Source organism: Emydura macquarii, unplaced genomic scaffold (genome assembly GCF_026122565.2).
Source record: "Emydura macquarii macquarii isolate MOO-44397 ecotype Brisbane River unplaced genomic scaffold, CSIRO-AGI_Emac_v2 contig_3477, whole genome shotgun sequence".
NCBI classification, from domain to species: domain Eukaryota; kingdom Metazoa; phylum Chordata; order Testudines; family Chelidae; genus Emydura; species Emydura macquarii.
This window is the reverse complement of record NW_027133614.1, coordinates 1606079-1620328: the sequence shown is the minus strand read 5'-3', so window position 1 is coordinate 1620328 and position 14250 is coordinate 1606079. Positions and strand designations below refer to the sequence as shown.

The window sequence follows — 14250 nt, the reverse complement described above, 5'->3', positions numbered from 1 at the left end:
CCCATCATCTCCTTCACTCACCCATCCTTTAAACTGTCAGATGTTCACTCTCTTAGTGCTGTGACAGCCACTTGTTCTCAGCAGGTCGAGAATCAGGATGTGATCAGCGGTTTATCTAAAGGCCATACAGAACCCTCGCTCTGAAGATATTGTAAGCTCACCACTGTCCCCACAGCCAGAGAGCACCCAGCCAACTCTTACAGTGGTTGAACCTCACCTGTTCCTCCAGCTGCTGCTTCTGCTTCTTTGCTTTGCTCTGCTTATAGTAGTCCATGATCATCATGGCCGCATAAATTTTGCCCACCGTCAAGTCAGTAGCTGCAAGCATAAAGGGCAATACTTTTATATTAGCAGAATGAATAGGTGAGAAGAAGTGAAGACACTACTGTCAACCCCTTCACAATCTCACAATACTCATCTTACTCTCCTGATCCTGAAAGACAATCTCTGTTCAGTGCTCCAGAAGAAATGGATTTAAAAGACTAAGTACTGTGGATGGAAATTCCTCTAGATTTCGGAGAGACTGGAGGAGGACAGCTTAGAACCGTAGTAATAAAACATTGGAGATATGCAGCCTCATCACATAGTTGCAGTAACATTATCAAAAGAAAGGGGGAACAGACAATCCTCTCTCCACTCCCAACCCCGCCTATGGGTCAGAAGATCCCCCTGATCAAAGGGGTTTGATTTGAGAAGATTACTGCATGTTAGTTGTTTTTCAAACAGATCCAGGGTATTGGGATGGAGCAAGGAGAAAATTTTGCTTGTTTTAGAGTAAATCTTCTCTGTGCTTTTTCTTACGCAACGTGCTGCTATTGGCACATTGCTGTTCCTCTTGCAGGAGATGCTTCCCTCAGCCTAGGACTGTGGGAGACTGGCAGCAATGAAGGAGGAGACTCACTTTTTGGCAGGGGCACTAGTACGTCCAGCATCTTCTGGGACAGGTGAGGCCAGATGGCCAGAATCTCCTTTTGCAGCTCTGAATCCAACTGCTGCCAGTCTGCACCACCTGGAATAGAGAGAGAGAACGGGTCCGCACAGACTACAAATGGGAGAGGTTGCAGGGAGCTTGTGCAATGTCTCCTGTTCAAAGCTAAGCTCATTAGTCACATTTTCCTCTATAATTAGTGGCATTTACTACTTGGGTCCTTATGGGTAAGTCTTCACAACATAAGAACAGCCATACTGGGTCACACCAATGATCCATCCAGCCCAGTAACCTGTTTTCAGACAGTGGTCAATGCCAGGTGCTTCAGAGGGATCGAACACTTGTTGTCCACTCCCAGCTTCTGACATTCAGAGATTAAGGGACACCCAGAGCATAGGGTTGCATACTTGACCATCTTGGCTAATAGCCATTGACGGACCTATCCTCCATAAATTTATTTAATTCTTTTTTGAATCCAATTACAGTTTTGGCCTTCACAGCATCCTTTGGCAACAAGCGCCACAGGTTGACTGTGCATTGTGTGAAGAAGTACTTTCTTTGGTTTTAAACCTGCAGCCTATTAATTTCATTGGGTGACCCCTGGTTCTTGTGTTATCTGAAGGAGTAAATAACACTTCCCTATTCACTTTCTCCACATCTCTATAGACCTCTATCATATCCCCCCTTAGTTGTCTCTTTTCCAAGCTCTTTTCCAGTTCCAGTCTTTTTAATCTCTCCTCCTATCAAAGCTGTATCATCCCCTTAATCATTTTTATTGCCTTCCTCTGTACCTTTTCCAATTCTAACACAGCTTTTTTGAGATGGAATGACCAGAACTGCATGCAATAGTCAAGGTGGATACCATGGATTTATATAGTGGCATTATATTTTCTGTATTATCATCTATCCCTTTCCTAATGGTTCCTAATGTTCTGTTAGCTTGTTTGACTGCCATTGCAATTAAAAACTCACGGCTGGCCCATACCCACTGACTTGGGCTCTTGGGGCAAGAGCTAAGGGGCTGTTTAACTGCAGTGTTGGAACTCGGATTCTAAGACCTTGCGAGTGGGGAGGGTCCCAGAACTTGGGTTACAGCCCAAACCCAAATGTCTATACTGCAATTAAAAAGCCCTAGAAGCCCGAGTCGGCTGGTATAGGCCAGTGTAGACATACCCTGTGAGTCCAGCTCCATGCCCTGGGCACAGCTGAATGTAATCCTTTTAGTCTCCAAAGTTAAGATGGATTTGCTTTTAAATGATACAGCACAATCCAGACATAACTGGGAGAAAGAGCCACTACCAACAAGTGGCAACTCTTAATGGGAACATCCAATGGCATAAAATGCTCAAAGGGAAATCTCATCCATATAAGGGCCTCACACCCAAGGCAGATCTCCTTCCCTCCCACCCAGAGCTGCCATCATCCAGCTCTCCTGGCCTCTCAGTACAGATCCCACTCCATCCCTCACACACCTGCTGCTACCGCACTTTCTCCTCCTTTAAACCAAGAGCTGGTGAAAGGCAATGGATTGACAGCCCAGGAGAACAGAGGCAACCCAGGCAGAGCCATATGGCCTTCCTCGCAGGCTTCAGATCTCACCTGGTGCAGCCACCTCTGGGATGAGAGGCTAATTCACCCTCAAGGGCCATTCAGGCCATGGTCTCTCAGCTGAGACTGCCAAGAAGGGTACCAGTGGGTGCCAGACTTGCTGGTGACATGGATACTGCTTCACAGGGCACGAGGCCGAGCCACCGCTCCAATTCACATTCACACAGGCTGCTGGATGGGGATGGGTTTCGGTGTCTTAGGCCAGACCCCCCAAGACACCCACCACCATGTCCCATCCATTAGACTTTCTACTCCACTCTTCTTACGGGCCAAAAATGGGCAGCATATCGGAGGGAAATAATTTCCACACCCTCTTAAGGGTTATTTTAAAGTATTTCCCTTTCTAGGGGTCTCCCTCTGGGATTCCCCACTCTCCCCCACTTTTCAAGGGCCCACAGGCTACTGAAGATGGGATGTAGCTTCCACAGACTCCTATAAATGCTGCTTTCTGCCTTTTGGGCAAAGGGGTTCACTACAGAACAACATAAGATGCTCCACCTCCCGAAGTGGGTTTTTGTGATTCTCTTCTGCTGGCAGGATGGGAGCTCTCCTCCACCATCTCTCCCTCTGACTTTCAGAGTGTGGAGATCCAGTCCTGCTTTTTGAGCACCGCAGCTTTAAATGGAAAGCTGCCCATTATGGAAGAGGGCAGCATCAATATCTATGAAGAAACAGCTCCTTCTGGAGCCAAAGACAGTTTCAGGAACAGTTACTGGGTGAGACACAAACTGGGGTTGATTTCTCTCTGACTAGCAATTTCCTCCATCCCTGCATGTGACCCACAGCAACGATGCCACACTTTGCCCCTCATGTCCTAGGGATCGCAGCACATACTGCTCAGCCTGTCAGAGGACGCAGATAGGATTGAATGAACAGGGAGTTAACGGCCCCTGCCCCTTGCCAGTGTAGTAAGCCAGTTCCACCACACGTTCAGCAGTCTTCACTGCTCACTCCTGAATCCTTCTGCTGTCATCCCCCATCCTCACCTTTAGCGATTTTGATGTCTAGTGCCGTTCGGATCAGCGCCATCAAGGTGGAGGTGAAATGGACCGTCATGTCCTCAGCCACGGGCATGTTCATCAGCACCAGCCTCTGCGCAAGAAAGAGAAAAAATAGCAGGCGAAAAACAATATCGAAAAACACATCAAGCAGGCAGGAGGGAAAAAAGCAAGAGTGTAAAACAGCACAGCCAAAAAAGAAGGGCAAGGATCGCCCCCTCCCTCCCATATCAACTCCTTCCACCCCCCAGTGCCCTGCTAGGCTTGTCCTTTGACTCACCAGGACCCTATGCTACAACCCAAAGGCAATCCCCTAGCCTGGGGAGGGAGGGGGTGTTCCCTGTGCTTTTGGAAGGACTCCTGAAAACTCAGGGAATTTGGCTCTGGAAATTACTGAGTGGGAGACAGTCCCATGGGATCGCACAATCTCTTGCTTCAGAGCAGCTTTGTAATCCAGCTTCTGCTCCTTCCCCTGGGGACATCCCTAAACTGTGGGCACTTCTGATTGGCTCGCTTGCCTAGTATGCAACATCCTGGCGCCCCCTTTTTGAGTCTTTCAGAGATGACACTTGCCAGCATATGATCACACATGCATAGGATCCAACTTATCCAAGGGGAAAATAGAGAGAGTGCAGACGGAGAGAGAGAGGAAGGTGACCAAGGCAGGAGTGGGCAGGCCATGCTCCCTTCACCCAGAGGGGGACAAACTCAAATGGCCAGATCCACTTTCCAGAGAGTATATTTTGCTCTGTATATATGTCAGGATTTCCCTCTCCCACACCCACCCACATCCATCCCATCCTTAGTGCTTCCTGGTGCATTGTGGGTAAGAAGGTTCTGACCCCATCACAAATGGGAGCAAGTGAGAGTGCTTGTGTAAGTGTGAGCAGCTACACAGGAATATGTTTGTGCAGAAGCTGCCACTAGCTAGAATACCACAGACACTGTCAACATTCAGTAGCAGAAGTTTGGAAGCCAAGTTCCAAGGAGACCTTCCAGTGGCTTTAGAACCAAGTATCCCAGCGCTGGATCTTGGAGTCTCACAAGTCCCTCTGTGTTTTGTCTCCAACATTGCGACAGGAGGTCCCACTTATGGGAGGTCCCACTTATGGACCAGTCTGCCCAGAGCTCAGTATTGCACAGCATCTACCCATTCACAGCTTCCTCCCGTGCCACACATACCATGCAGCTGGCCAGCAGGTTCTTAGAGTGTTTCCCCAGAGGCAGGAGCAAAGGGCACCAGACCAGCAGAGCAATCAAAGGGTCTGTTAAAGAGTCACTCTAATGCCCAAAGGGAAAAAAAGCCCCAGCAGGCAAAGGGATGGGACTCTCACCAGCTCAGCCTCAGCATGGAGTGGTCTTTTTCCACACTGCTTTAGCTCTCCAGGGGGAACTTATCCCACTGTACTATTCCCTGGCACACTGTGGTCACCGCACATTCATGCCTAGAGGAGGAACCCTCATTGCCTAGCATCTTCTCAAGAGGTTTGACTGAGATCCTGACAAGGGAGCTGGCTGGGAACAGTATGGTTCAGGGCCATGTTGGTACTGGGCCACCCTGGAGTTTCCTCCACCACTTGGAGAAGGCCTAGTTCCAGAGATCCTCTAGCAGTGCTATTTGAAGGGGCTGTCAGTTGTCCCCAAGGGATGTGTCCCTTTTGTTTCTCCTACTCAGAAGGGGCCATATTATCCTTTCACTTCCTTTCCTCATACTGACCCAGATTTCCATCCTTTCCTATAACAGGAATGTCACATCCCTGGGTGTCCTACCAGCAATGGCGGGTGTGTCACACCCAAAATGGAGCTCTGTCAGAGTGGACAGTACCTCTCCTTATGGAGCATGTGATTTCTGATTAAATCAAACCAGCCTGGAGCTTCCTGAATACTCAACAGTTCCCCCACCCACTCCCTGCTCAGTGCTAGCCCAGAAGGAAGGAAGGAAGGGTTGGTCTACCTTATAGGCCACTTTGGAGGGACATCTCTTGCCGAGGCCTAGCGGTGGTGACATGAGAGTCAGCTTTTCATACATCTCAGTGTAATGGATGCGGCCACTGCTCATGGAGGAGGAAGGGGTGGATGGGAAAGGTAGGGAGGAGGAGTAAGGCAGGGAGGGGGAGCGGAGGGGGGGAAGATGCAGAGAGAGAGGAAAGGAGAAGAGGCATTCCCAGAGAGCAAAAACAAACAAACAAAATAATAACAAAGGAAACAGGAGAGAAAAAAAACAAACAAATGGACAAACAGGAAAAGAACAGGAAACCCGTTAATCAAGGCAAATCATACACAAGTGTCTGTCCTGATGAGGATTTATATCACTCCGCACACAGACCCAGGAATGCCAGCTCCAACCGCTCACTTCTCCAGCTCTCTGCGGCTGCTGCTGGCTAGTTCTACTTTCCCCTGCAGTCTTGGCATTCATTTCCTAATCTCAATCCACCCCCGCCCACAAATACAGGTGTTCCACAAGTCCCAGGGATGTGTGCAAGTGGCATAAATCAGATATACGGTGCTCAAACAATGGGTTATTTGAGATGTAGCAGCATGTACCTCTGTGACACAGAGGAAACAACAGTGCTCCATGGATTCTGGCATTTCTTTCCTTCCATATCCCATGCACTGTTTCAAAATGTCACATAACCCATGGCTGGAACGTCGTGTATCCCCATCTTGTAATGTCTATGCAATTCAGGGGCAGCATCTTGCATAGAAGGCAGTGGGCCAGGGTCACTTGTCAAAGGAATATGCCCAGTTGCTTCCGTCTGGCCTGTGGATGGAGCACTCTCCCACCATGCACCAGTGCAAAAGGCATGCTAGTGGCTGAGAAAACAAAACCAGGAGGAAAGTTCTGCATGCCATGCTCCCGCCCCAGCTCTCTCCCACATGCGACTGCAAGTTCCACCAGGTTGGAGTTTAAAGAGTCTCAGCAGAGGCAGCTGTTTGGCCTTCCAAGATTGGAGCTCTTTGGGGATTCCCCAGAATGGAACAGTTATTCTGATTGCTTCCTTGATGGATTCCCACCTTGTGTTCCTCTGCTTCCAATGACCTGTCTAGATCCGTTGAGCTGAGGTATCACAAATTTGTCACCTGATGATTTCCTTTCTGGGTCTGACCTCTCACACAATGAGACATTTGGGCTGCACCTCTCTTCGTGAAAATACCAAAGGCAGTTCAGATAGGTCTCACAGGACCCCAGGTTTGGCCTCTCCTCTCTTGCCCTTGCACCAGATGAACACTTCAAAGTCTGTATTGAAACATTGGATTGCTAATGGATAAATGTAAATGCTTAACAGTGATCGTATTAACTATACATGTGGAGCGGTGAAGAGGCCATTGCAGAGGCATCTGAAGAATGTATCTCAGGTAGGCTTGAATGGGGGAGAGGTCAGTTCCAGAGAGGAAATTGTCAAGTAACAAATGTTCCATCAGGATCCTGACCTCTTTCCCAATCAGATGTAGTGAGCAATGAGGAAACTTTAGTACAGAGAGACAGAAAAGGAGGACAGAGGAAGAATATTTCCTCTTCTCTAGTATTAGTCTAGTTTGGGAGTCAGCTTCCTGCTGAAGGATGCTACCACCAAGGACTGGAAGTAAAGCCTGCAGTGCTTTGTACTGGTCTTGATGGATAAGCCTGGTGGCAACTTTGCAGATTTTCTCTGTAGTGGTTGATGCCCTTTCTGTCCAGGATGCTACCGTGGAATGTAATGAGCAAACTCTGTCCCATCCTGGAATTGGCTTCTCAGTGTCTGCAGATGCTTCAGAAATGCAGCACTTGATCCAGCTGGCTATGGAGGATTTTGATGTTTTCAAGCCTAGGCACTAGGGCAAAAGTAAACCAATGCCAATGATGTTTCTTGAACTAGTCAGTTGTATCAGGGTACATTTTAGCAGTCCTTTTCATAGCTAGCCTGTACCACACTCCTCCCTTGAAGTGCAGAGGTTTTCAGCAAAATGAAGGAAGAATGATTTTCTGTGCGGAAGGAAGAGTTTACCTTGGTAATAAATGACTACAGTATCAGAACTATGTTATCCTCATAGAACATGCTGTGAACTTTGTGTCTTCTCAGAGCAGAGATTTCACAGACTTCTTATTAACATGATTATGCCCAGAAAACTTGTCTTTATGTAGAGGAAGAACAGGGAATCAGATGCCATGAACCCAAATGGGATGGGTAACGAGATCACAGCACTGCGGGCAGATCCCAGACTGGCCTAAATGCTGGCCTTAGGGGGAAAGAACATTGATAGCAGCAGGCCATCTACCAGGAATTGGATATGTCTGCTTTTAGAGCACTGTTTATGAATGAGTTGCGAAATGCGATGTTGGAGGGTCTTACGCCCATCGCAGGGTTGCCAATCCTTGCATTTTAGTTTTTACTGACGTGAAGATCAGAAGTTATTTATTTTACTGACATGGTAAACTTTTTACTGACATCACTAAAAATAACATAAACAATACAATAATGTCACAAAAGTGTGGACTTGCTCCCGATATTCTGTACACAGGAATTTGGAATTAGCAATTGTTTTAGCTGCAGTTAATTGATCAATCGGGTTCTTTGGGCGTGTGCAATAATCAAAAACAGGAAATTGATAAAGTCATGATCGGTGTGGTTTTATGATACAAGAAGTGATTCTGAACGACAACAATCAATTTCAAAATACAATATGTTTTATTTCTACCCAATTTTATGGACATTTTCATTTATTTACAGATTTACTCATAGTGTTAAAATTGTACATTTTTTTTTTTTTTTTTACTAACTGTCCATAAATTTATGGATGGTTGGCAACCCTGGACCCAACTCTTGGTTGACCTGTAAGAAATCCAGGACTGGAATGCCTTGTTTCCTGGGATCGAGCCTCACATCCTATCACCAATAAGAGGGCCTGGTTTGTATTCTTTGAATAGGCTGAAAGACCAGAAAGTCTACATGAGAGTAAGAGATCTTGCACTGCCCATTTTGGTTAGGATTTACTGCTCAACAGTCAAATTGTCAGGCTCAGATAGAATCTACTCCTGCGTCACAGCCCAGACTGGGATAGAAGATCCAGTCTCCTGCGAAGGTGAATTGGAAGTCTCTGTGACTGCTCCATTATGGCTGAACCATAGCGACCATCTTGGACAATTTGTGATGAGAATGACCATCACTTTCACCTTTAAAAAATAATTTTTTCATTTCTCTTCCTAGTAGTAGTAGAAGGAGAAGAGGCAGCACAGGGAAGCAGATGTGGCTAATTATTGAGTCAGAGCTTCCATTCCCAGCAATCTCTGATCTGATTTGCTGATGAAGAGCTTTGCTTTCATGCTTTGACTGAATGTGAATAGGTCCCCACAGGGGTAACCAAGTTTGTTGGATCTCAGCTGGAATACTTCTTGTTTTAGTGACCATTTTGATGCATCTGCCTGTTGATGGCCTGGCCAGACAGCTTTTGTATTCAGAATCCCATTTTTCTTCACTGTCCTGACAGAGGCCGAGTGACTTTCTGTCTAGGAGAGTATATCCATCCCTTTGGCATTTAGACCTGCCTTCTTGTGGATTTATGCATGGTACAGTCATTGCCCCATCTGAATGAATCAGAACATGCGCATTCCTCACCTCATCTTGAGAGTCATCAAGTGTCTGATCACTCTTCTCTCAACAAAAGATGATGCCTTTTGATCTTAAATATGTTCTTTGTGCACCGTGGGTCCCAAATTGTGCTCCTCAACCTGAAAGACTGGTGTTTGTGGTCAGAATTTTGGGGTGTGGATTGTGAAGTGAGGATGGTACCATCATGTGGGCTTCCTGTTCTCACCAACTGGATTATTGTGGGTAGCATCTCTCCTTTCCTTTTTCTGGCCTGTAACAAGAATCCCATAAGCTCTCTCAGGGGCACTCTGTGTATGTCATGGTGATCTCTGTGTATAAGACCAGAAGATCCAGGAGTTGCAGGTAAAGATGGATGGAAGATGCTCGGTTTCTTGACATTGTGGAGGTAGTGGACGTTAGTGTCTCCATCCTGAATTTCATCACCTTCATTGACCTGCTCAGCCTCTAGAGGTCTAAGATAGCCAAGACTCCCCAATACCTTTATCTGACTATGAAGAATTTAGGATAGAGTTCCAAGTAGTTTCCATCATGAGAGATCTCCTTCAGGATGGATTGATGTTTCTCAGCATCTCTTGAAGTTGGAAAGGGACTGAAGACTCTCTTCTGTATCTACCTGTCAGATAGACCCTCGTGCTTGAAAAATGTAATAGCTATGAATCCACCTGCTATCAATGTAACTTCCTTAACAGTGAATTCAATCTGTTTTGGGTCTACGGAGGTCCATGCCTTTTAGCTTGTTGCACCAGGACATCGTGGCTTTCACAAAGTAGGGGTTGTCAGTGAGACTCTTAAGGCAGCCGAGGAAACTTAGAAGTCTCTTCTGACAGCATTTTTTATCTTTTTGTCTGCAGGGCATTTTGGGAAGAAAGAACCTTCAGCAAAAACTACCATGTCCTTTGCCAGGAAGGCCATTGTTGCATTGGCTGAAAGGAAGATGAAGACAGTCTGTGGCTTCTCAGTCCCTGTGGAATTTCAGAACTGGTCAACCAAGCCTTTAGTCAGGAATCTCCCACACTTTCCTAACGACTTTTTCAAAGGAGGGATGAAGGGACACACTGACTTTTCTTATAGTTTAGGACAGGAGAGATTTGCTCTTCACTTTAGCATACTCTCCATGGTTTCAAACACATCCTGGGAAAGAACCTTTCTGCTTCTCTGGTACAGGGCTATGCTGGGAAACCAAGAGTTCCCAGGGTGAGGAGAAGGAGCTGGTGAAATAAGATGAGGATCTGGGATGCTTTCTGGCTTCTCTTGTGTTTTCTAGCCATTTTGCTTCTCTTTTGCCTTTTAGAGGGAGGATTCTCAACCACATCAGGGGACCAGTCTATTTTCTTAGTTGGGGCTCAGCCCCTGCTGAGGGTGCGAGGGGCATCCGTAACTGATGAAGAAATGTTGGGATACATATACCCTGAAAAAGTCTAGATCCCCGCTTTGAGAAGAAAAGTTGAAAAGCACAGCAGCCTCTTTGCCATGTGAGTCTATTAGCCACTTGAGCATATGGGTGAAGCCACTGGGGATTTTCCATTTTGGACTGGTCCACAGAGGCTAGGGGGACTTTTGCGCTATTCCCAAGATCACTGAGGACCATCTAGCTTGTTGAATTCCAGGAGATGAAGATGATGGGGGTGAATGCAGAGGCTACACCATGACATTCATACTCTGAACCCCCTTCCCTTGTGCAGTGAGGGTTCATAGACTGGGAATGATTATGGCACACAGAGCAACCTTTGGCAACTCCTGAGAGTCTCCTCACAAAAGAAGCATCTCTTGTTCTTCTGCTTGCTCCATCTGACCTGGTCTGCCAGGTTAGGAAAGAATAAATGGGGAGAAGGAGCTCAGAGGCTTGTCCTGTTCAGATGCAGAAATTTTGGTCCCCTGAAGAAGAGGAGGCAGATGGGAGGAGGATTTCGCTCACTGCTGCCCCAAAACAAGATTGAAAAGATGTGATGGCAAAGGATGTGGCTGGGGTGCCGAGCGGCTGTTTTGTTTGCACTGCCAGAGGCGGAGAATTTAGCACAAACAGTGGCAGAGTGTGGCCAAGAGCCTTGTGGACAAGTCTGAATTGCTGCTGGAAGAGAGGCACAGCCCAAATGTCTTGGACTGCGCGGGGTGTGTGTGTGTGTCAGAATAAACAGTAGGCCATTGAGTCCAGCTGCTGGAGTCCCAAAAGGTAACCTGCTCCATTGAGTAGTCATCTCTTTGCATTATGGCAAACTAAGAGCCGGGTTCTCTGTTTGCACCATTCTGTGACTGCTCTTCAAAGCCACTGTGCACCACGGTAAAACACTGTGGTGTCCTGCGACCCACCATGGCGACCGAACCTCTGAACAGGATCCCAGCGACTGATTAGTAGGATCTTTGCCTTGGTCCCTGCCTCGTTCTCCTTTATAGTTTGTGCTCCCACACGCCCGACCTTTGTTCCTGCTCTTCCTCATGCCTTAGTTGTAAACAATATTTGGTCTCCGTTCATCATAGAAAAGAGTTCCCATTGGGATGGCTCTGTGATTCTTGGAATCAAAGATGATGCCCATTTGCCAATGGCTGCCCTCTCTGAGCCACAGGCAACATTCACACACCACAGAATGGATTTAGGAACTCCAGGGTTCTCTGCATTAGGGAGGAAAGCAAGGGAATAAATTTGTCTAAATCCACATCAATGGGGCTCTGAGATGGGTCCCTCTTCCCCCTTCCCTAAGGGAACAGCTGCTGGTTCTGGGCGGGTTTGGACCTCTTTAAACTCAAAGGAAAGCAACGTGAAGGTTCCCTTGTGAGACGCAGTGGTGGTGGAGCAGAGGAGGGGGAAGGAGGGGTTAATGGTGCGTCCCGTTGCCAGGTTGTGGCTGGGGACTGGGAGGCAAACCTTGCACGCCACCCTGTAGGGGCAGTTCTTTCCCAGGCCCAGAGGAGGCGAGATCACCCGTACTAATTTGTACATATCCTTATACGGGATCCTGCCGCTGTAAAGGAAGCACACGTGGGTTAATAGGACACTGAGATAATAGAGAAGAGGAAACGAGAGCTTAACCAGGGGTGAGACACCCAGTTTAGGTCCATGTCTCTCTCCTTCTGGCTCCAACAGAGAAGGCTGTGAAAAGTCACCACCATATAAGCATAGCTACCACCTTCTGCTTTCCAAAGAGGTTAGCATCCTCATTCGAACCCAAACTGGGGATCTCTCCTGAAAGGCCTGTCCTAAAGGTGAACTAACTCAGATACCCCAAGCCCCAATAATGCCACTCGCAAGCCCATGAGTGGTCAGAGAAATCTGAAATTCAGGGATGGGTTTGTAGATCAGTACACAGCTACTTATTTAGAGTTCTATGAATACTTCACACTTTTATGGAGTTGCGCCCAATTACACCAGCAGAGAATTTGCCCCAAACTGTCAGTTCATTACAAAAATCAGTTAATTAATCCTCACAATGTCCCTATGAGATCAGTAGCCAAATACATTTTATCTCCATTTGACAGATAGATGAAACTGAGGCATGGAGAGGTAAAGTGACTTGCCTAAAGCCACACAGCTGGTCAGTGGCAGAGAAAGGATTAGAAACCAGGTCTCTTGATTTCCAATCCTGTGCTCTACCCACCAGACCATGCTATGCCAAGGGCATGCTTTCCTGGAACCCAATAAAGCCAGAGAATCAAGCATTCCTGAGGAGTGATTGCATTAATCTCAGGATACACCTCAGATCCCTGTTTTAGTAGCAGAAATATCTAACCGATTACATCTGAGGGACAGCAGAACACAAGGACCTACTGCACAGGTGCAGTCGGATACCTAGTTCCTGATACCAGCCTACAGATCAGAGGTTTTCAGAAAGTGGAAATGTATTGGCTGGAAGCGCTGAGGCATAGACTGCTGTAGCCTCCCCAGCCACTGCTAGGAATGACATGGAGTGAAGCTGCTTTGTCTGTTATTTCCTCTGGTCCCTCCTCACTTTCCTCCCATACCCTAGGTAGCTTTCCATCATTGGCCAGAGGTAACCCAGCTTCTGGGTCTCTTTCTTTGAGGTAGCGGGAGGCCTCTGGCAATATTCATTTATTTATTTATCTATTCCCCAAAATGTAGACCTGCAGCCCCATTCAGGTGACAGGGCCTGCTCATATCTAGTCACCCTGCCCCACTCAGCAATGGGGATTACAGCTGCCCCACAGTGCTCTGGTGCAGAATCCAAAGACAGAGTTTAAAATGAACATGGAGCGGCTTGTTTCCTCCCAGTGTTTTCCATAATAACTGGTTAGGCTGCATGACAAAACAGCACGGGCTCTCTTGCTTTGTGAGACCCAGGTGAGAACAGGCACTGGCCCACATTTGGAAAATGCCATCCACAGGACCCTACAGCAGGTTCTTTCTTTGCCTGGGCTGGAGAACCCATGGTAGCACCCAGTTCCCAGTGCAAAGGGCACTAGAATAAAGCAATTGCTGGCATCAAGATGTCACCCTTCCTAAAAAGCTGAGAAGAAAAATCCCACTTCCAGAAGCCTGCTTTTTCACTGCTTGGACCTCCCGAGTCTACATGACCATAGCTCCTCTGCTCTACCATTGATCTCCACTGAGATCTCAGAACTGTATGATGCATGTGCATCTGATAATAGGAGGATAACTCTGCCTACTTCAGCCTTGATGATGCCTTCACAGCCTTGGATGCTGTTGCTGAGAAGCAGTCCTGGGAAGACGGCATCCACTAAATTGAGTCAGGCTGGACAAGTCGCCAAAGTGGACCGCGCTAAGAAGGGACAATGTTAGGAACAATCACTGCCTGGACATGCTCTCAAGTAAGCAATAAATGAGGTTGCAAAGATGTGAAGGTGGGTGATTCCAATGGTGAGCTTCCAACTGGGGCAGAGCTCCACAGCTGACAGCATCTTGCGCCTGAAGCCAATGCAGCACCGAGTGTATGTGATTTCGAAGAGGCTGCCCAAAGTGCTGACCCAACGCCGTCGGGAGCTGGTGCCCTGCAGAACTTGCAGTGCCAATGAGGGTCTGGAGCCAGAGAGGGCACTCGCCGTATTCCTACTATCGCTAAGGGCTGATGCTGTGAGCAGCAGCCCTGGTGCAGCTCCAGTGCCGTTGAGGGTTAGATCTCAGCAAGCTGTCCCGGAAACACCCCCCATGACCTCAGAC

The 14250-nt window shown here is 47.4% G+C and overlaps 1 protein-coding gene across 1 annotated transcript in view; it reads right to left on the bottom strand.

The window, feature by feature from the left end:
* The window catches only part of CACNA1E (calcium voltage-gated channel subunit alpha1 E), a 315011-nt gene that overhangs the window by 14709 nt on the left and 286052 nt on the right, over window positions 1–14250 (bottom strand). Inside the window, exons 42-45 of the mRNA XM_067535176.1 lie at window positions 11983–12079; window positions 3523–3628; window positions 902–1009; window positions 218–318 (exon numbers count right to left, since the gene is read on the bottom strand). Of these exons, the coding sequence (XP_067391277.1) occupies window positions 218–318; window positions 902–1009; window positions 3523–3628; window positions 11983–12079 (412 nt within the window). The remainder of the gene's footprint in view (window positions 1–217; window positions 319–901; window positions 1010–3522; window positions 3629–11982; window positions 12080–14250) is intronic.